Here is a 23,289-nt window from a genome sequence, read left to right as displayed (position 1 = left end):
CGTGTACTGGTGCACACCAGCTCCGCCTCCGACCGTGGTCCCAGCCGCGTACCCCCCCCCCCCCCCCTGCGTCGGCGAGCGCAGACGTGGGTGTGCGCCAGACCGCTGCTCTTCGCCCCTGTGCCCTTACAGACGTTCGATCCCGGGGTGCAGTCGTAATTTGGCACATGGCCGGGGACGCATCCTGGCCTGACCTGACCACGCCTGACTGGGGGACACATCTGGAGCAGGGCGGAGTGCGGTTTGTGCTCCATGGTCCTGTGCTTGCACTGAACCGATTTCCTTCTCGCTCACTATTTGTTTTCGCAAGTTTCAGTCCGGCTTCGTGTAGCTCCCTGAACTTTGTCATGCGTCGGCGAGTCAGTTGGCCGGCTCCGATGGCGCTGTCACTGAAGGCGCAGCTGTCACCGCGTCCCGCGGCCGGGGGGCTACCCGTTCACTTTTGCAGGCTTCCCGGAGGCAATCGTTCACCGGAGGTGTCGTGGTGGCCCGCCGCACGTGGGTGGAGCTCCCTTCACTTCAGGGGGACCCAAGTTCCGACAGTGTCCGTGTGACCCGCCGCACGTGGCTGGAGCTGCCTTCACTTCAGGGGCACCCAAGGCCCGACAGCGACACTCAACTTTAACGAGGGACGTTTGGGTGCTGCATGACAATCCCCTGCATCCCTGCAAATCCCCCAGCCCCTGCATCCCGCGGCTGCTCTGCTGGTTGCCTCACTACCGAGTGGCGTGACGTGCGGTGATCGTCGGCCGGCTTTTCTAAACAGAGGCGGTCTTGGATTAGAGCCAGATCGCCCGACGCTGTTTAGGGCGCTGCCAGTTCCAAGGCGACATCCGCCATCGCATCACGTGCGTCAGGGGTCACGTGACGAACGATCCGCCGCAACCTTGAACTGTGGCCACAGTGATCGGGCACCACGTGACGTGCCACCCATCAGTTCTGCCACGGGGGACAGGCGCGGATGGCAAAGACTAAACGACTTTCTGCGCCGCAGAATGGTGCTGTGGCCGACTCTACATGAGCAGAATCGACTTCAACTAAAAATGACTGAAGCCGAATAATTATCGGAATCAAGCTTACTTTTCATTAGTTTTCCATTGTTCTTTGAATCAACGGTTGGTTCGATCAAATCAACAGAGGTGATCCGGAATCCTTTATTACTAAAGGGCAATGATGACTTGAGAGCAGTCAAATCAACGCTATTCAAACCTATTGGAACGCCCTGTGGTTTTTCTGATAAATCCGGCCGTGAAAGGTCACATGGTGCGGCCGCCTGGATGTTCCGGAGATGTCCACATTTTCAGTTCCTGTTAGGTGAGCGAAATCACATGTCTGCAAAGCGGCTGCGTGATGCCGTCATTCACAGCTGAAGCACAGCAAACGAACAATATACCATGCAAACTTTCCAGCTGTAACTTAAAACATCCTGAATAGCGTGATATTTCCAATAAATACGATTCAACATCAGCCGTGGTCATGCAGTAAGCTAAAGAAATGTTGAATCATCAGTTGGTAAGGCATGTGAGTTAGAGACCAGTTGGTAAAACATCTGGACATGATTTCCTCAAGTTCGAGGCTCGCTTTCCTGACATGGCTCACATTTTCAGCGCCTAATAGATGCACAATGTTATCTGCGTGCAAAGCGGCCTCATAATTGGGTCCTTCGCGGCTTAAGTGTAGAAAAACACCACACGGCTACGTAACGCGATCCTTCGCAACTTGAGTGCAGAAAACACAACATGTGTGCACCATGCGGTCCTTCGCAGCTGAGGATAGAAAACCACACGGTTGCGCGATGCGGTAGTTAACTGCAGGAGGATGAAGAAAAAACAAAACGTCACTTGAACTTCCAGGCTGTAAATTCAAACGTTCATAAAAAGAACACCGCTTGTGTGATAATTGTTAACAGCTAGTAAGTAGCAAGGTCATATGAACGCTGATAATAGAAGACAACCCTCCGAAACTGACCGTGCCCTATGCAAACAGTTCAATAAGAGTTAAACGTTAGAAGGCTTCAACAATACGATAATTATTTGTCACGCCCGCCGCCTTTCCTGTGGCGCACGACGGCGGCCGCGGTGCTCGTCTTTGGAGCGCACGAGCTGCTTGAACCGAAGCAGACATTGGGCGCATGGAGACCTGACTTGCGTTTAATCTCAGAGCAGCAGTCGGACTGCCGCAGTGAGCTCACAACGCGGCCCTTCTCAGGGCTCTGTATGCTCCGCGAATATAGGATTAGAACCGGTCTGCTCTGCCCAGAAAGTTCTGTAGCTTGTGTCGCTCTAACACCGCTCACGTTGAGCCGTTTTGAGAGCTCTAGCATTGTTTGTCTAGCCTGGGTGAGCTTGCTGGGAGCTTTGTCGGATCCGTCTTTTTCTCTGCGATCACGATTGGGGCCGCCAGTGAATTTGGCCTTGGAAGACGAATACCTGCCTCCCTCTCCGGGGTGCCATGGTGTGGTGTGACGGAATTCCTTAGACTCTTAACGAGAGCCGACAAAGAGGCTTAAAACCTAACGCGCCCTTTATGCGTAGATTTGTAAGACTTCCATGTGTATTGGATTCATGTAGTGTGTGCGTAAATAGTTTCATGTTCTTGCATTATTTATTATTAGTGGAAATTTATATGTATTGGCATAAAATAATGATATGGATAAGCCATGCTGCAATGCTGTTTATCAGCCCACGGTCGTCAGTCATTCAAACTGTTATTTCTTATTTTGAGGCCATCGCTGCTTTTGAATGAAAGCAACAAGAATCGAACCCGTCCTGGTCCTGAATCTGGTCAAAGACAAATGATTTACATCAGGCTCGGTACATGCAAATTTTGGGTTACCCGTGATTTGATCATAAATCTGAAACGCACCAGGTGCAGGTCTGCTTCCCCAGGCATCATGCTCTTTAAGCTCATTTTCGTCCCAGTAGACCGCAGTTTATGTGGACCTTTCATTTGTTTGGTGCTACGGCTTGTGTCCTACACGCTGACAATCATGAATTACTCCTGGAAGCATGTGACGTGTTTGAACGGAATACTGATGCTCGATTAGTGCATAACTTGGGATATATCAGTTTGAATCTTATCGTAACAATAGGAAACCATCATTTTACCAGGAGGGACTGGCTAAACGTACGCAATCAAGGAAGCGTTGCTGCAGCTGTCAAAACTCAATACAAATTAGCCAATGCTCGCTTGATAATGTCCTTTAACCAGTATCTCAAGGCGTATTGAAGTTTGACTGTTGTCAGTATAAGAATAAGAAGCTCATAATGCCGCAAAAACCAGGAGCCCAAGGCCTTCCTTGTTTACGGGAAGCATAACGAAGCATACGCTTTCTTTCATAACGGACATGTTGTTTAGGCTTTGCTCACAATGTCCCTTGTCATAGCTGACGACTTGTTTTACTGAACGGGTGATATTACGCAAAACAGACGGAAGCTCATTCTGATTCATCTTTGATTTCATCTGATTTAAGCAGGGTGTACTGCGCATTGTTCTTAACTGATTTTCCAAGGCTCGTTGTATCGACTTGAAACATCAATTCGTAATCTTTATTTTAATGGTACATTTAACTCTGAAGGCAATTAGAATGCTTTCAAATTTGCCAATCAATTTTACACGCTATCCTGTCATCGTGTCTTGACAATGTGATGTCACATCATCCTACAAACAATTCATTATTAATTGATTGACTGCATCCATCCCTTTAGTTGCATCTATTTACTATATTTTTTGGTACATTGTATTGGTCATTTATGCATGCAAGAAATTCGGTTGGCGCCTGGCCAGCCGCCACGAGACTGGAAGCCGTCGGAGTTTAAACACATGAGCGTGTGCTGGTTGTGTTGCACGCGGTGACGCCGCTGGACTTCGACTAGGAGGAGGTGTGTCGCCGGTGACGCGACTCAAGGCTACGTCTGGACCCGGACTGTGTAAACAGTGCGCCCCCAATGGGCTCACAGCAAAGCAAACGCAGCAGGCTCCGCCTTTGCGACGGGTTCGCAGATTCCAGCCCTGCATGAAAGCCAGAGGCCGATCAGAAACATCTGCAAACCTTTGCATTGAGTTTATGGGGCCACCTCTCGCCCCAAAATTGGCGCGGGTGGTCGTTTGAACCTTCTAACAGCGGTCTAAGAGGACTAAGACCTCTAAGAAACCAAAGGAAGCTAGAGCCACGAAGAAGCTGAGTACTTTTTAAGTCTCTCCCGCTATTATCAACGCTGTTTATTTTAGAACACAGGATGCCACGACCAATGTGAAAAACGGCGTTGAGTAGCTTCTGGAAACATTTGTCAGATGCACACTATTAGACATCGGACAGGTATGACCTGCGATATATTACGTTACGTCAAAGGGCCCAGGCTTTGTTGCATTGCTGAGCTGGCTTCATCAATTGCTAACAAGCCACATTGATGTAAAAAAACGGCTGAAGAAAAGGCCCTCAAAGGCAACTGAAATGGGCACTAGTGATGTAGTGGTTAAGCTGTGCGTCGGGGAAACCGGACGTGCGTAGTTCAATCACCTTCGATCTCCGCTCTTCCTGCCAGTATAGAGAAGCGGGCGGTATGGTATAGGCTCACAGCTGAGTGCATCACAAAGCCCCAGTGACGTATTGATTTTCATTGAACGTGCTCGCATTTGCGTCCTGACTGCTAGTGAATTTCAAGTGCAGTCCATTCCCAAAGTACGAAAACTAGGGGCGAGCTGCTGCGCATGGTAGCTCTCGCAAAGTTTGCATCTCAGCCCCTGTATGCCAGAAGAAGATACGCAAACCACGGAGCCTGTTCACATTAATCCGCTGTGTCAGCTGCGTCACGACCCATGATGAGTCGTCACACAAAGTGATTTATTCATTCACTTGTGCCCTGATCCCTCTGTTTGTTACACAACCTGTAACTGCCTGATTGCATCATCGAGTGTGTTAATGGATGTTTGTTTTGTGACAGTCAAAGGATGCCTCATACTTAGCTAGGCGCTTCAACGGTAAAAACTGGGTCGAAAAGTCTCGTTGGGTTGGGCTGTCATGACTTGAGTCGGGGGCTTGCCTCTGCGTTTAAATACCTGTGTGTCCTTTGGCAAGCAATATTGGTGTTAATGCCTTCGATTGAAGGGCTTGTTCCACATTTGTGTAGTGTTTCGAGCCAAAATAGACGTTTTGAAGATAGATCGGTGCAGTTCTTAGCCCTGTCCCTCTTAAGACCAAAAACCGTCTGGTTTCTGAGCTACAAGCCCTCCCTAAAAGAGAAAAAAAATGAGATAGGAAACCACAAACCCCTGTATCCTCCCGGGCAAATGGCTCCCGTTGGAAGCGGGATTGCCGTCTACTCAGTCACATCTAGTAACCAATTTATCAGTCGATGCCTCAGCACCCGGCCAACACCGACTGCTCGTGCGTGCTGCTGTTCCGCGTGCCGGCGTTGGGGCAGGGTTGGCCGGGCGCCAGGAGCCGATCGCTTCCGGCGCCAAGGCAGACAGCGCGCCGGTGGCCCTCGGCTAAAGCCGCCGCTGCGGTGCCCAGAGCGGCTTCGGTACGGATGGAACCGGCTTCCCGTCCCCGTGGCAGATATTCGGTTCGGCGTTCACATTCAATCCCGAACAGCATGGCAAACATTTGATGGGAGGAGAGGGGCCCTCCCTTTATTACTCACACACTCCATGCATTTACATAAGCGCATATCGGGAACAAAAGCCGTGCCTGGCGTGCTCTCGAGCGCTGGCATCTACAGGCATACGCGTTCGCTTTGCGGTCTTTTAATAGCTTTTCATAACATCACAGCTTGGTGCTGCGATGTTAGTTAAGGACGAATAAGTGGCACTTTATGTGCGACAAAGTATCATTTTACGTGGGCGCAAAGTGCGGCTTCAATCCAGTCGCTGTAGATGGTTCGACTCGTGTGGCAGCGGGTTGTGTTCCGTGTCCTGACCTTAATTTGACGTTTCCAGGTCAGCAATTTTAGGTCAACAATGCCGGCATGGTCATCGGAAATCGCCTGCTGGAGATTCCAGACAAGCTGATCGATGAAGACGTTTGGAGTTCAACACGCTCGCTCACATTCTGGGTATGTACGTGATAGTCCCACTGACGGTCCCACGTAATCCCACTGACGGTCCCCACCTAGTCCCACTGGCAGTCCCATTTAGTCCCACTGACGGTCCCACTTAGTCCCCTGACGGCCTTACTTAGTCCCACTGGCAGTCACACTTAGTCCCACTGACGATCCCACTTAGTCCCCACTGACGGTCCCACTTAGTCCCACTGACAATCACGGCCACGAAACCGCTCTGTTGCGTGAGGCCAGTTTGGCCAAGACTGAGCTGTCTCGTGTCGCCCCAACCGAGATTGTGCCGTTTTGAAGCAGCTGAGATTACTGTCTCTTATCAGCCGAGCAGAGACGCTGCTATGGCGTGTTGAAGCAGCCGGGCCTCTGGAGCCCCGTGCTAGCTCGGCGTGGGTTCCGATGTGTAGTGTAACACTAGTGCTGAAGCAGCCGGGCCTCCTGCAGCCCGTGCTAGCTCGGCCTGGGTTTCCCAATATGCGTAGTGCTACACTAGTGCTGAAGCAGCCGGGCCTCTGCCGTCCCGCGCTAGCTCGGCTTGGGTTCCGATATGTAGTGTTACACTAGTGCTGAAGCAGCCGGGCCTCTGCAGCCCTGTGCTAGCTCGGCCTGGGTTCCCATATATGTAGTGCTACACTAGTGCTGAAGCAGCCGGGCCTCTGCAGCCCCGTGTTAGCTTAGCCTAGACTCCAACATGTGGTGTTACACTAGCTGAGAACTGCTGCTGATATGTGCTGGACCAGCTAGGCAGGCGACTTTGTGTTCGCCGTGCCGTGTTCGACCATGTCGTGTTGTCCTGTTGAATACTTGCTTCTTGTGTATGAGGTCGCTGATCATAAAACCAAGAATCTGGCGGGACCTCGGCCGTGCCGGGCCAAATCAGCCTTGCTCTGCTATGTCGCATGAGACGGGCTGAGCCGGGCTGTTTGACGTTTGCCCAGCGTCCCTTTGCGGCGTCACGTTTAGACCAGCCGGCGCTGAGCGGTGTGGCGTCGGGCCAGCGAGGACTGCGGTGTCGGGTTAGCCCAGAGGGATTCTGCTGTGTTTAGTATCGCCCCAGCTCGGCCGTGCCGTGTTAGATGAGCGAGGACTGCTGGGTTGTGGTAACCAAGCGGGACGGCTGCGTTGGGTTAGGCTAACGGGGCTGTGCTGGGTCAAATGAGACCAGTTGGAATCTGCCGTGTATGTCGTGTTCCAGGTGAGACCCTGCTGTCGCGTGCGGGTCCGGCCGGGACTCAGCGAGGTGATGCTAGTCCAACCGGCATCGGGCTTAATTATGCCTTTTTCACATCAGCTCGCTGATTTTCGTTCATAGTGCGCTAGATAAATGAGCAGCGTGCCTGAAGCATCTTCCTTTTGTGCGTCAAGGACACTCGTAGGTTCTGCATTTTCACGTTAACGCCACGTGTTCGTTTTTACAGAGAAACGAACGAACTAATGTCGGACGAATTTAATCCCCGTAACATATTTTGGACACGCAGCCCAGCCGGCAATGAACGGCCTGGGTTTGCACTGCAGTATTCCCGCGGTCCCCAGCCGGTGCGGCCGGCCTAGGGACCACCGGTGCCGTTCTCCGCCCCCCCCCCCCCCCCCCCCCCCACGGCATGGCGCTGTGTGGGACGTAACGCCGACGCGCCGGACCGTCACGTTGCGTCACTTTCGTTAGCTTTCCGCCAGCGCCGTCCGTCGGACTGGCGAAAGTGGCGATGACTTGGCAGTTTCGGCGGCGAGGAGCGCTGCCAGACACCGGGGCACACCCGGAACGAGTCGGGGAACATTCCGATGATCTCGCCATTCCGTGCGTGGGACGGGGTGGGGGTGCGGGTGGGGAGGGACGCTTGCTGACCCGGCATTGGCAGGGGTTCACTCAGGGTGGACAGGGCAAATTATATCATTTGTTTGCTTACATGTATACTATTTTGTTGTCTTTCGGCTCGTCCAAACCGTTCTCGGCACAGCAAGATGCCAATGAGGACTGAAAAGGAACGATATGTTGTTGAAAAGGTACGTTCCCAGCACGTGCTGGGGATGTTTATGTGTTAATACCTTCATCAGAGTTTTTTTTTCTCAAAAGAATGCTAGGCTAGGCCGATGTCAATCCCTGTTCCCCGTTTTACGACAAGCTGAACAGAAGCGTTATACCGGCCGACTCGATGACGTAACCCTACCGGTCGCCGACGGCCCGCCAGCGCTCGGTGACGTCACATAGCCTGAGGCGCGTTTCAATGCCGCCGTGCGCCTTAAATGGGTATTTCTGAAATCAGTAAAACCTTGACAACGAATAACTTGTCATTTCAAACACACACGAACGCATGCACACCCGTACGCTCGTCCGCCTCCGCACTGCACGCACGCACGCACACACGCACCATGTCACGCGCGCAAACCGCATGCAGGCACGCACGCACGCACACACGCACACACTCACACACGCACAACACGCACACACGCAAACACGCACATCAACATTTAGAGAGAAGAGAAATATACATACATATATATATAATATATATGATATAATATATATATTTTAAAGTAAGAGACGGTAAAAACTTGGTGGCAAGGACAAGAGTCGCTATCATTTGTGTAATTGTCAGCGGTTCGATCATCACGTCGTAACAGTCATCGTCATCGAGTGAGCGTTCTTCATTGTCGCAGCAATTTTTGCGACCTTAGGAATTTTAGAACCACGTCTTAGCCACCAAAGAAGTCACCGTTAAATACCACGGGGTCCGCATATCTTCTGTGAATTATGAAGTTGCTTTTTAATGCGAAAATGTAAAAAGATCTTTCGTCTCGTGATGGTGTAGTTTCCAAGCTGTCCTGTTTGTCCTTTGAGAAATTGTGCTTAGTTGCGGTAACTATGACCGTTGTCATGCCTCCCGGGGTCTGTCAAATGCACTCGTATTTTATGATAACTTTCCCTGCCATTGTGTCATAATAATGGTGCACAATGTATCGAAGCGATGTCTTAGGCGGGTATTTACACACACACCACAAACACACACACACACACACACCACACCAAGCACGACAGCACGCACGCACGCACGCACGCAACGCACGCACCGCACGCACGCACACACGCACACACGCACACACGCACCCGCCACACCACACAACACACACAACACACACACACACACACACAACACACACACACACACACACCACACACACACACACACACACACACACACACATATATAGATATATATATATATATAATAGATATATAATATATTATTATATATATATATATTATCATGCATCATAATATATCGGCTGACGCCTTGCACATTATAGGATTCATTATGATTTTACACGATTTCCATATGACTGAAAAAAGGCTAGCGGTTGTTTTTTGTGTTGAAAGCAAAAGAACCCGTAGATCAACCATGGGTGCCCTTATTTATTTCGAGACGTAAGAGTCCCGTCGCCCCACTGCTGATCCCCGACTTGCGGACCACCGCCCGCCGCTGATCCCCGGCGTGCGGACCACCGCCCGCTGCCTGATCCCATGGCGTGCGAACCACCGCTCGCCGCGATCCCCGGCGCACGGATCAACCGTCTCGCCGCTGATCCCCGCGGCCGCGCGAACCACCGCCCGCTGCTGATCCCCGGCGTGTGGACCACCGCCCGCTGCTGATCCCCGGCGTGTGGACCACCGCCCACTGCCTGATCCCCGGCGTGCGGACCACCGCCCGCTGCTGAGTCCCGGCGTGCGGACCACCGCCCGCTGCTGATCCCCGGCGTGGCGGACCACCGCCCGCTGCTGATCCCCGTCGTGCGGACCACCGCCCGCTGCTGATCCCGGCGTGCGGACCACCACCCGCTGCTGATGCCCCGCGCGGCGCCCACCGCCCGCTGCTGACCCCCGGCGCGGCGCCCACCGGCCACAAGCCGCGCGGGCGCGAGCGCCCGTCACAAGCGGCGCCCACCGAGCACGAGCGACCTACCTCAGACGCAGGCCGACTGACGCCCGGCGCCCTCTTGTGCAGACTTGCAAGGCGTTCCTGCCGGACATGATCGCCTCAAGAGGGGGTCACGTGGTGAACATCGCCAGCCTGGCCGGTATGCAGGGCATGAGCCGCCTCACCGACTACTGCGCCTCCAAGTTCGCCGCCGTCGGCTTCCACGAGTCGCTCACCGTTGAGCTGAAGGTGATCTCCCCGCCCCCCTGTGGAATGAACTGGCTTTAAAACGCTGCGGTAAAAGCCCAGCTGCACATGGGGGGGGGGGGGGGGGCGTCCCCATGCATCCATAGGCAGGCGAAGTGTTACATTTTCATAAGGTTAGACAGGTGAATCTAAGGCCAAATTACGCAGTGATGCTTAGCACCTGCACTAGGACTCTGGACGTCGCTGCTCGCGGGCAAGCTTCGTCGAACGACTTGTAGAGCTATTTGAAATTTAGATATTCTTCCGAGCATTTAGACGCGTGCAAGCTTGTACCGCGTCCGTGGGGCTTACATAGCTTATGCTTATGCTTATGCTTATGCTTCCTTGTTACCACGATTCCAAAATAACTGAATGTGCAAAGCGCAGAAACCGTGCCACTCTGGTTTTTCTCCTTGCGTCATGAAACTGTTGTCTGTATTTGACAGAGGCGCTACACCCACAGATGCATTCTAACATTTTAAGTGATTCGAAATCGGTATCCACTCTTAAAGCGAATGGGCACATGCGTCCCTTTATTCGTCGCCTCGCAGTGCGATGACTGCCGGCGGCGCACAGGTCGTCTGGATCAGACCGGGGCGGGTCTGTGACCGGGGCGCACAGGTCGTCTGGATCAGACCGGGGAGGTCCTTTATCGTCAGTTGTGTTCAGCGGCGGGTCTGTGTCAATGCATGCATGCTTTATTTAAAGCTTTCGAATAGCTGAAGATGCTATCTGGATGACTGCTTGTGTAGCGTTGCAGCCAGTGTCGTTGTGCCGTATTTGGAAGCCAACGTAATTGTGTTGCTCGATTCACGTGCTCTTTCACGGCGGGCTTTGCGCAACCTACGGCCGTCAAACGTCTTCGGTGTATCTGTTTATGACCTCTGCTTCTGTGGAATCACTGCGGGTTTGTAAAGGACTCACTGTTATCAGAAACAATCGAAATGAATCCTGTCAGGTACACGGGGACGGTGAGATTACACTGTCTCTGTGTAACCCGGCCAAGCACACTTAAACCCCTGAGAGATTGGGCAGCTTATTATTAATCCCGTATCACGTGCCGTGGTGTAACTGAGCATCAGCAACACGGCAGCAGCTGATAAAACGGTATCAACGTGAAGTGTGCGCCGCGGACGCTGAGATACCGGACTCGCTGTCTCTTGCTTTGCATTACAACAGACAGCTCCCAATGAGTCCCTGTTTGTCCGAGGGGAGGACATGGTTCTTTCTTAAGTCTTCGTTGTCGGTGTGTTCCTTCCTGTTGCTTCAGTGGCATTGCCCAATGCATTTCAGGTGGGAGGCCACGACGATGTGCATACCACTGTCATCTGCCCGTTCTTCATCAACACGGGAATGTTTGATGGCGCCAAGTCAACGTAAGTGTGTGCCAGGGACTGAAGATCTCGCATAGCCCGCCACTGAGGCTGGAGATGTTACACAGCCCGCCACTGAGGCTGGGGATGTCAGACAGCCTGTCACTGAGACTGAAGATGTCACACAGCCCGCCACTAAGACTAGGGATGTTACACAGCCCGCCACTGAGACTGGGAATGTCACGCAGCCCGCCACTGAGACTGAAGATATTACACAGCCCGGTGTAGGGACTGGGGATGTCACACAGCCCGGTGTAAGGGACTGGAGATGTCACACAGAAATTCTATTGATAAAAAATAAAGAATTGCTCTATCGCGCCCTTGGTGTCCGCAGTGATGATCACTGTGTCGCTCTTGTCTCATAGTGTTTAGATGGTGATTGCTGTCTCGCTTCTTGTCTAGTGGTCAGATGGTAATCGTTGTGTCGTTCTCCTCTGGTGTACGATTATCACTTATTAGTGGGATTCCGGTTATGATCGTTTGGCGTCTGAATGCACTCCTGCTCCCTTCTGGCCGGTGATCACTGCTGCTCCCTCCCGGAGAATGGCTGATAATTACTGCTCGTCCCTCCGGTGATAGCCGATGATCAATAGCCGATGATCCAGAATGGCTGATGATCACTGTTGCTCTCGCAGAGAATGGCTGATGATCACTGCCCCTCCGGAGAATGGCTGATGATCACTGCTGCTCTCCCAGAGAATGGCTGATGATCACTGCTGCTCCCTTCCGGAGAATGGCTGATAATCACTGCTGCTCCCTTCCGGAGAATGGCTGATGATCACGGCTGCTCTCCCGGAGAATGGCCGATGATCAATGCTGCTCCCCCGGGGAATGGCTGATAACCACTGCTGCTCCATTCCGGAGAATGGCTGATGATCACTGCTGCTCCCGCAGAGAATGGCTGGTGATCACTGCCCCTGCGGAGAATATCCAATGATCACTGCTGCTCCCTTCCGGAAAATGCCTGATGGTCACTGCTGCTCTCCCAGAGAATGGCTGATGAATACTGCCCCCCCCCCCCCCCCCGGAGAATGGCTGATAATCACTACCGCTCCCTCCCGGAGAATGGCTGATGATCACTGCTGCTCCCTCCGGAGAATTGCCGATGATCACTACAACTCCCGCATGATGCACAATTGGGGACGGTCGCTGCTCACGCCCTGGCAGATGGCGCTTTCTCACTTCCGGGGGGCATGCGAATGATGATATCCTGACTTTATGACCAGGTGAGCGGGCAGTCGTCCCCCTTCCCTCCAACCCTTTGCGACTTGTAACAACACTCCTACGACGGCGCAGGAAAAAAACCGAGGTAAACATCCGTTAACTCGACAGAGGTGCCGCCGCCACTGGCCTTGACAGCGGCGGCTATTCCGCTTCAGTGTGATCCCGTTCCTGGAGCCGGAGTATGTGGCGGATCAGATCGAGACCGCCATCTTGCTGAACAAGGAGCACGTCATCATCCCGGGCTACCTGACGCCGCTGTTCTTCTTCAAGCTGTGAGTGTGCGCTGACCGGCGCGCCGCCGCCGCCGGCCCCACCGCCGCTCATTTCCATGCCGTTCATGGCCGGTTCGCAAATGTTAGCAGGACAGACATGCCTGTGGGCTGACCAAACCCCCGGGGTTAGCAGGACAGACATGCCTGTTGGCCGACCAAACCCCGAGGTTAGCAGGACAGACATGCCTGTTGGCTGACCAAACCCCCGGGGTTAGCAGGACAGACATGCCTGTTGGCTGACCAAACCCCCGGGGTTAGCAGGACAGACGTGCCTGTTGGCTGACCAAACCCCCGGGGTTAGCAGGACAGACATGCCTGTTGGCTGACCAAACCCCCGGGGTGTACCAGGAAAAAGGTACGCACTTGGTGCATACGCGATCCCTTGTCCGGGCTGTGACGATTATGTTGTGCTGTTTTACGATTTGCTGCGAACGCCAACGCCAGGAACGGCCATACTCAATCTTCTTAGCACCCCCACGCCGGAGTATAGGGATGCGCTCACACTGAACGAGGCTGGGGGTGCACCCCAAATGTCAGGGGTGCACGAACAACCAGCGCACCCGCCTGGCCGCGAGCCTGTGTACAAAGGTGGAGGTGCACTAACTCGAGATATAAAGTTGACGCTGAAGTCAATCGTGCAGTTTTTTGGGGGGGGTGAACGGTTACATTACACTGACATTCATGGCGCTCTGGACTCAGCACATGTTTATATATATATATATATATATATATATATATATATATATATATATATATATATGTTTACTGTGGCTTGTATTCTGCCTTCTTATCTCTTCTGACCAGTATGACAATGTCAGTACATAACTAGCCAGAGGGACCGGTATGGTGGGGGCTTGTGCCACTAGCCAGCGCCAGAACAACCTATTCACATTCGTGTCCGGTGGGAGCAACACTATCTTTCGAGACAAGCTCGTGATACTTCGATGGTGGGCTCTTAGGGTATAGAGCCCTCTTCACGTAAGCTGGATCTAAAGAGATCGGTACAAATTATGTGAAATAGATCATACGTTAGAAGCTGCCTGGTGCTCAGCTTGTGTTGTGCCACATGCGCGCAGCTATGCCCCCGTTTCAAGCTGGCAATGAAAATCAAGTTCATATGGATAACCTATTGCGACAGGTGGCAACTGGCCGAAACAGGAACATAACTGGAGAGAGGCTGTAGTGTTGTGACGCTGCATGCCACTTAAAAACGATCAGCTTGAAATGATATTGTTTTCTGGAACGCGGTTGAGCCTTTTTAACCAGCACTACCTGGTACGAATTGTGATCACTGAGCTTGGAGTCGATTATTTGGTGCCTGCAAAATGTTGGGCTAGATTTCTGTGAATAAGTATACAAACCGGAAGCATTACAACCGCAACGCTCGCAAAACTGATTGGTTTCCGAGCATTATTTGCCCCATGATAGCAGTTTATTAGTGCGCAGGATTATTGCACGCTGAGCGATATCTCGCGCATTTTTGTTTCAAAGTTGCGGGATTCGGCAGGATATTGTTTTATTTGCAACCTCAGTTGTGCGAACTCCTGTATAGATATTGGGAAGGGTAAACAGCAAACTGAAGAGCCTCTGTGAATGCTAGTGTCTCCGTGGTGTATACGAAGGCGTCGTCACTGTCGCATGATCCCGGTCAGCATATTGATCGGACGGCAGCGGCTCGAGTGACCGGGGTCGGTGGAGGAGTAGAACAGAGTCCCGTGTGCCGCAGTCAGCTGCGTCAGCTTGGCGTTTAAGCAGTCGGTTTCCGACAACTGGAAAGCCCGAGGCCTGTCTGACCCTCTTGGTGCTGTAACCGCCCTCCGCCCGGCACCGAATTACTGCCATAACTGCCAAACACGTTTCCGGGAACTACTGGTCTTAAGCTTAACGCGCGATAGACTGCTCAGAGCCCGCACATCAGATGTGTGCAGTTTCGTGACCTTAGGCCGCATCGGCAATGCAGAAATAAACACCATTAGAAGTACAAATGCCTCAATCTTCTGTCAAATATCACAGAATGAACTCCGGGGTCGATCGGGTCAAATCCGGCTTCATAAGATGGAGGTGGACTAGCGCACCCTGCAGATGTAGATTCTCGATCTCAGATCGAGCTATCGCCGATTTATGCTCTTCAGTCAATGCCAGTGTGTGTCAAATGCGAAGACTGCTGCCAAACATTATGCTGGGAACTGCGAGGCCGATCGAGCAAAATCTTGTGTCACTAGCAAGGGAACGGCACTGATCAGCGCGCCATGTATGCATACATGGCGTGCTGATCAGTCCGTGTATGTATACATGTCCCTAGATCAAGCCTTCCCAAGGTATACACCGCGCAATTGCATCGCTTATTAAACACGGAAATCTATTTTCAAAAGCCATGTGGGGAACCGCTGTACCGATTGAGCTGAATGTAGGATGTTGCTAATGGTGCATACTAGCGCATTCTGCAGTGGAATGACGTGACTTGATCTGAAGATCGTGACATTGCAGTAACATGGTGTGCTGTTAGGCTCGTCCCATCTGATGCCAGTTTAGTGTGACGCCGGTCTAGCCTGGATGCTAGCCTGCTGCTAGTCTAGTTCTGCCCAGCGCTAATGTGCTGCTCTGTCCCAAGCTGTCGGCGCAGTATTTCGTAAGATGGTGTCTGACAACAGAGTGGCGAGCACAACTTTCTGGTAGGCAATTGCGGTTGGATTGACACAGCGTAAGGTCATACAGTTTGATGTACATAGTGTTCAAATGTCCAAACATCCATTTTATTCGTGGGCGAAGCCAGGGGGCTCCATCATGTATATCCGAACAGCCGTAGTTGGGTGTCAAGACTTCCGGATAACCGAGTGAGTACGTACGGTACACAGCTAAAACAATGAATTAAAGGAAGTGTTTCACTCTTGTTTGGGTTTTAAACTGGAACAGCCATCTTGATCATGCGGTGCAATTCACAGCCCTGCCCTGCTTATGGCCCCTCTAGTTTCTGAGCTACACGCGGGCAAAGATGTGCTGACTTTTTTGGGAGACTATTTCAAGGTTACCCAGGCATCCATGATGCCATAATAACGCCATTCAAATCCTTGCCCTCCCATAAGCTATGCGGCGATCGAGGTCAACATAAATATAGCTGTCGAGTGGTTCAAATATGGCGTTAGTGAGCACGATTTCCAGAGATAACGGCGGATGGGCTGTCAATCAGTGATGTGCTAGGTACCATGACGTATTCAAACAATGACGTATTGAGGAGCATATTTACTCAAAAGGGAAATGTTTTGTCTAGACCAGTACTTTCTGCTTAAAAGTGTACTTATACCTATAAGTGAGTTTATTTTATCATTCTGATGCTTGCTTCAATGTCTTCAAATGCGAATTATTCCTTAAGAAGCACCAGGGCAAACCCACATCGATAGCCCAATGATGTGCAAGGTACTGTACATTTTAGCGTCAGTGGGGGCTGGGATCAAGTCTTATTTCCGTCAGGCTGTCCGCAGTGGTTGGGTACTATTAATAAGATTGGCACTCGCTGGTAAAAAATAAGCCCCTCCCGTCGGGAATCATGGCACTAACGCCCGTCGCAAACTCAGGCTGTGTCCTGACCTTATGGGTGATTGGCTCAGTTTGATCAAGGCAATGGTTAAAGAGAATGCTCCACATTTCCAGTAAGCATTAGATATGATTAAATAGGCTCGCTTTTAGCTATTGGCGTATTTCAAGTGTAAAAGACCGCTCTAAGCAATACAATTTCTCGATTTAATTAATATGCTCTTTATTACATAATTGTTTGATTGCGTTAAGGAACGTTCGGTTATTGCGCGAATCTTAAGATTTTGGGTATCGAGTCCTATTCCCGTAATAACTGGGAAGACTGATAACTTCTTATATTACGTAGCGCAAAACGTAATTCGTGTTAGACTCTTGCATAGCTTGTACAGCATTGTTTGATAGCCGATTGACACCCATAATGTCTGGAAATCGTCCTCACGAGCATTAGATATGAACGGCTCGACAATTATATTATTTTTGGCCTTGAACACGGCATGGTCAGTGTGGTCGCAGGGTTTTGATGATATTTCTATGGCGTCATACATGCTTGAATGACCTTGAAATAATGCGCACGAAATAGTCTGCACAACTTCGCGGACATGTAGCCCAGAAACCGGAGGGTTGTAGGTCGCAAGAAGGGCAAGGCTGTGAACTGCACCGAACGATCTTCAAAATGGCCATTTCAGCTCAAAACCCGACACAAATGAGGAACACCCCATTCAGTAAGATCCTGTTTGGCGGTGTGCCGCTGCAGCAGGTAGGTGTGGCTGTGCTGAGCGTGTCCCGGGGCGGTCGCGCTGGCGCTGGGCCGGCCGTGTCAGACCGTCTGTCGACTGGCGCGCGTGTGACGGACGCCGTCGCTGCGCCAGGCTCTTGCCCAGTAACGCCTACTGGTGGCTCGGCCGCAGCTTTAGAGTTGAGCGCAGCATGGACGCCTTTACCGGTCGCCAGAAGACAGCTTAGTGCGGTCCACAGTAAGAGTGCATGCGGCCGGCTAGTGTGTGCTGGCAGAATCGCTCGTGCCGTCTGCCTCTCGTGCTCAGTCGCGACCCAGCACCCTGCTGAACTAACTGTGAGGTGCGCTTCCAGGGCAGGCTTTTGTTTGACCTCAGGGTGTGTGTGGAGGACAGTGTTGGCTAGTTTTTGTTAGACCGAGCTGATGAAACCAGCGGGACAGTGTGGCGAGAGGCTGCTCCAGCTGCCCACTCACCGTCCTCTGCATGTGTTTGTGAGCACGCGCGTGCCTGTGTTGAAGTATGCATGCCGGACAAAACATGGGGTCTCTGTGAACCGCTCAAAGGCGGGTATATCCATGCCGTCCGAGTGCACCCTGCATCGCCGCCAGAGGTTGCATCCGTCCCGTCGGCTTTCAATGTACGTCTGTCCAGGCGACTGTGCATCCTGCCAGCAGCACGCAGTGGTCTGGTCTGGCCATGCCGTGGTCTGCCGCTGGTTTGATTACGTCGCACTCTTTCGCTGGTCTGGTCATGCTGGGGTCTGCCGCTGGTCTGGTCATGCCGGGGTCTGCGGCGTGTTCGGTCATGCCGGAGTCTGCCGCGTGTCCGGTCATGCCATGGTCTGCTGCTGGTTTGTTCAAGCCGTGGTCTGTCGCTGGTCTGGTCATGCTGGGGTCTGTCGATGGTCCTCGATGGTCCTTGCGGATGGGGCCTGTCAACTAGTCTGCGTAGGTCCGGTCGGAATGGAGCCTGTTGGCGCAGAACACGTGTAGCTCACCCCCGTCTACATCCGGCCCGCGCTGCCTGCGTCCAAGGAGTATGACGTTGCTGGTGATTTCGACAGACGCATGCGTGTCTCTTTATGCATTGGTCGATATCATTGGTGGTAATAACATATTTTGTTGCACGTATGAAATAAGCTGACCTGTCGTCACGAGCTTGCTCGTGATCAAGGTCTTTGCTGCGACGACTGTATAGATTTATATAAATGCGCCTAGCCAGCAATATGATTAGCTTGTATATGTTAACATGAACAGCCACAAAACAAAACACAATATGTGCTTCAAACAGTATTCGCTAAACGAAAAAGATGATCAGAAATGTTGAGGCACGCCATGGACGCTCACCTTTTTCACTAGCCTTCATGAGACGGCAGTACCAGCAGTGTAGTGACCTGTCGACCGAGCCGCACGTAGACCCGCACTGGTGTGATCAGCACTGTCGTGACTCGCGTACCGTCGTGTCGACAGGGTACTGGGCTACAACACCCTGTTCGAGATCGCTTACGCCCTGAAGCTGACGGACGTCATGGAGGGCTTCCAGGGGCGCAAGTGGTCCCCACCGGTCCCGCTCATGAATGGCGCCTGGCAGCAGGACGTCTCACAACGGTTCGGCCTAGCCCTCCACCGTCCGAGCACAAGTAGTGCGGCGACCGTGCCTGCAGACCGTGCTGCCACAGTCCCCGGCGGTGACCGTGCTGCCACAGTCCCCGGCGGTGACCGTGCTGCCGCAGTCCCCGGCGGTGACCGAGCCGCCACAGTCCTCGGCGGCGACCGTGCTGCTACAGTCTCCGGCGGTGACCGTGCCGCCACAGTCCCTGGCGGTGACCGCGGCCCCACAGTCCCCGGTCCCCGGCGGTGACCGAGCCGCCACAGTCCCCTGGCGGTGACCGTGCCGCCACAGTCCCCGGCGGTGACCGTGCCGCCACAGTCCCCGGCGGTGACCGTGCCGCCACAGTCTCCGACGGTGACCGTGCCGCCACAGTCCCTGGCGGTGACCGAGCCGCCACAGTCCCCGGCGGTGACCGAGCCGCCACAGTCCCCGGCGGTGACCGTGCTGCCGCAGTCCCCGGCGGTGACCGTGCCGCCACAGTCTCCGACGGTGACCGTGCCGCCACAGTCCCCGACGGTGATCGTGCCGCCACAGTCCCCGGCGGTGACCGAGCCGCCACAGTCCCCGGCGGTGACCGTGCTGCCGCAGTCCCCGGCGGTGACCGTGCCGCCACAGTCTCCGACGGTGACCGTGCCGCCACAGTCCCCGACGGTGATCGTGCCGCCACAGTCCCCGGCGGTGACCGAGCCGCCACAGTTCCCAGCGGGGACCGAGCCGCCACAGTCCCCGGCGGTGACCGTGCTGCCACAGTCCCCGGCGGTGACCGAGCCGCCACAGTTCCGACGGTGACCGTGCCGCCACAGTTCCGATGGTGACTGTGCTGCCACAGTTCCCAGCGGTGACCGTGACGAGATCGGTACCGGCGTTGCGCGTGACAACGGTGGGAGAGGGGGTCATCAGAGTCGCCGAAGGGGTGTCTCGCGGCCGCCGAGCGGTGCCTGAGTGATGTGATACGTTACCAATGGGGAGGGGGAGGGAAGGGACTCGCATAATATGGCGTATCGCGGCAGGCCAATAGCGCGGTCTTAATCCACGTGTCGTAGCCGGAGTTTGTGAGCTGGAGTTGCAAATCGAAATGGAAGTTGAACAGTTTCCGATGCATAATGGGGCATAATCCGAGCTGACCAGCAATACGTCTTCCCCGTAAGGTTATTACAGATGTGGTAAGCACGTCTCATCTTCGAAGATTACCATGTCTATGTACGTGCGCTTTGACGCCTTTCCACCGGATCACGCCCTGGGGCCTGTTCAACACACGCGCAGTTCCAGGACAAGCCTTTGGCTTCTATCGACATGCATGTTTGCGGTCTGTCTGTGTTACAGGAGTGGCTATGTATACGATCACGGTTGGTTGCGCTCGGGAAAGGAAATAGTCGCGGGAGCTATGCCTGATTTATGTAACGTTCACCCCCATTGACAGCCCGCCAAACAATGTCTGCCGCATCACTGCCACATGATGAGACAGAGGCAGTGCTTCACCGTAAGCGGCGTCTGCGCGTGAATAGCCATGTCTGATACCTGATTGTACGTTGGTGCTTACGTTTGGAATTCACCGTATACTATGGTGTGGGTCGGTGGGTGATCGTTCGTTGCCTGATTACATGCTGGTAGTAATGTGGAGGCGAATAGCCCGAGCGTCGCCACAAAGTATCAACAAACAGGTACCTCTGGAGTCCAGCCGAAATGTATCGGTATGCAGATGAGCTGATATCATGTCCCAGTGCCTAGCCAGCCACGGCAGTGTATCCCCGTACGGCTGCGATATGTGACCATGCGGGCGCAGCGGCCAGCGGCCCAAGCAGCCAATCAACCTGTACTCGTGTGTCCCAGGCACGGGCCGCTTCAGCTGACCGCCGGGCTCGTGCGTGAGGGTCATGTAAAGTACGTGCCTGATGCCAAGCGGGTATCTGGACCCATGAGACCAACTGCTAGGGCTATTTGTGTATATTATAAAAGCAATCATCTGTGTGGTGTGAGCTGCCAGCCTGCGGATGTCGACGATAGATGGCATTCTGCACCAGAACGCCGGGCCGGAGTTCACGCACTCCGTATTCCGCAACTCACGCACTCACGCACTCCGGAACTCCTCGCTGCATTCATGTGGGCATGGTCAGTGTATACGTTCAGGCAATGATCGGAATACTTGTGGATGACTGATGCTAATGTGATTCGTACCTACGAAGTACAGGACATGAAGCAGCTGCCCATGTGATTCCACAACCCTGTCGGTAGGTTTGCAAGCGGGCAGCGACGTGGAGAGGTGACAGTCTGCCGGTAGGACTTCTCCCACCTGAACTGTGTCTGAACAGTACACGATACGCCGACAAAACCACGTTGTCGTGATCTCAACTCAGTGGACGTTTAAGGCAGCTTTTTACAGCAAATGCGTGGTATGGAGTTGGAGGGAACCGGGTCTGCGCCTGCTCACAATTCTTTCTATTCAATGTGCGTAGAACGAGCAGGATGCATCCAATGGGCGTGACTCGACCCAAAAAAATCCTGAGTACGTGACATGTCTGACTTTGTGTATCATCTTTGCCAGAATACATCCACGACGGCTGTACTGCAATGTGGCCTCACCTCTCATTGGGCCCGTGTTGAGACCAAAGTCGTCGGTTTGCTGCATCACAACAAACTGAACAAAAAGGGGAGGGTATCAAATGAATCGGAAACGTGCCAAAACGTTCCGTACAATCAAACTGCAACCGATTTTGGGGAGGCCCACGCAAGGCTTATCAATCTAAAGGTTATATGAACCCGGCAACCAGTGCGTAATCGCGTTGGACCAGATTTTCTGTTGGATGTGGCGTCTTATCAGCTAGATTATTGAGCTTATGCAGCTCTCCTCCATACTATGGCCTCCTACAAAATATTGATGTCAGGAAATCCAAGAAAGTAGCTTATGCTGCGCGTCTGGGGGCTTTACCGGCGCGTCTCAGCCACTGGGGGCCATATGGCGGTCACCATGCCTGTCACCCTGGTAAAAGGGCGGGCAACCGCAGGGGGGGCGAACCCCACATCTCTGGTTTCCCAAAGTTACCCGGCGTAAAAACGCAAAACGTGTCAACCGCCACCCTATTGTAGCTTTACGGTAATTTTTGCTGTAAGATCTTCACTGGCTTTCGCTATTCAGATATGTAAGGAATTTAAACAGCAGTATTTAGTAAAGGTTTCTGGCGTAGCACACCTGCTAGCAGTGCTGAATTCGATTCCTGTGCAAAATCAATTGCCATTGTCATGGTTACCAGTTTTGCACAAACTTGTGGCACGGCGCAAGTTAGCGGAATAAGGAGCAAGGCGTATAGAACATGTAACCTTGTCCTACAAACAGGCGGAAGGGCCCATCCCTAGCAACGATTAAGCACGCAGTTCAGTTTGCAGTTTCTAAGTATTACTCGAGGCACCAGTGTCAGCATGTTGTGTCGGAGGCCATCGTTGTTTTTTAGCATATGTTTATGATGAAGGGCTCCGTCGATGTAACAGTGTCGGCGTGCCGCACACGTTCCGCGGAGCCGTTAGTTGCCGCCGCCCGTGCCGGCCGTGATCGCCGTGCAGCGGTCCTAATAAACCGCCGCTTAGCAGAGCCGGAGCCGCTAGGGACAACGTTTTTAACGTGCGAATACGCGCAACAGATGCCCCAGAGGCTTGCGAGAACTTTGGGCGTAATTGTACCACATACCGGAGAGGTACCTTCAGTAACCTTAGGAGAGGTTTACAAGCCCCCCCCCCCCCTATATTAAGATGGGTTACGTCTTAAGTTATGAAAAGTTAACTTTAAAACACTGCGTGATAACCGATTATCTCCAAGAATCATACACGTGAATTCTTCGGGGCACGCAGCGTGATAAACGCGTCTCATTTCAACTGACATTTTGTTGCCGCCCACCGGTTTCCCCGGCAGAAAGTCAACTTGCAGTTTGGTAAATGCTTTTTGTTGACATCGATATGACGACTTCCATATTGTCGACATGTAAAACATCCGACGAGCCAAAAATCGAATTGGCTACGTGGCGAACTCCTGACAGCGGTATAACAAAAATTGCGGAAGGCTAAATGACGAACTGGAAAAAAAAAATGGCGACAAAAGGCAAAGTCGATGAGCCAGGGTCGAATTTGGTGACCTACTTAACGGTGATGCGTAAAAAAGACAACATACCAACTTGGAGGACGTGTAAATGGTGAGCAACTTACAGAGAATGACCCGCGTTTTGAAGTTGTTGAGGCAGCCTTCTGATAAGATGGAAAAGCTCCACTTGTAACTGTTGGTATGTTTTTTCAAACGGCAAGTACTGTTCTAGGCAAAGCATGTCTATTTAATAAATACACTC

General features: G+C 52.7%; 1 protein-coding gene across 1 annotated transcript; it reads left to right on the top strand.

Moving 5' to 3' along the window:
- Positions 1-5,354: 5,354 nt before the first annotated feature.
- LOC119102475 (protein dhs-3-like) lies at positions 5,355-18,927 on the top strand. The gene is made up of 7 exons (XM_037225846.1): positions 5,355-5,405; positions 5,955-6,023; positions 10,055-10,216; positions 11,507-11,589; positions 12,966-13,082; positions 17,483-17,587; positions 18,820-18,927. Exons 1-6 carry the CDS (start codon positions 5,355-5,357, stop codon positions 17,574-17,576), a joined length of 576 nt encoding a protein of 191 aa, XP_037081741.1. The 3' UTR covers positions 17,577-17,587; positions 18,820-18,927.
- Positions 18,928-23,289: the final 4,362 nt, after the last annotated feature.

Source organism: Pollicipes pollicipes, unplaced genomic scaffold, assembly GCF_011947565.3.
Source record: "Pollicipes pollicipes isolate AB1234 unplaced genomic scaffold, Ppol_2.1 Scaffold_5724;HRSCAF=6776_pilon_pilon_pilon, whole genome shotgun sequence".
Taxonomy (NCBI): Eukaryota; Metazoa; Arthropoda; class Thecostraca; order Pollicipedomorpha; family Pollicipedidae; genus Pollicipes; species Pollicipes pollicipes.
Note: the sequence above shows the minus strand (reverse complement) of the source record. Positions and strands in the feature narration are given on the sequence as shown.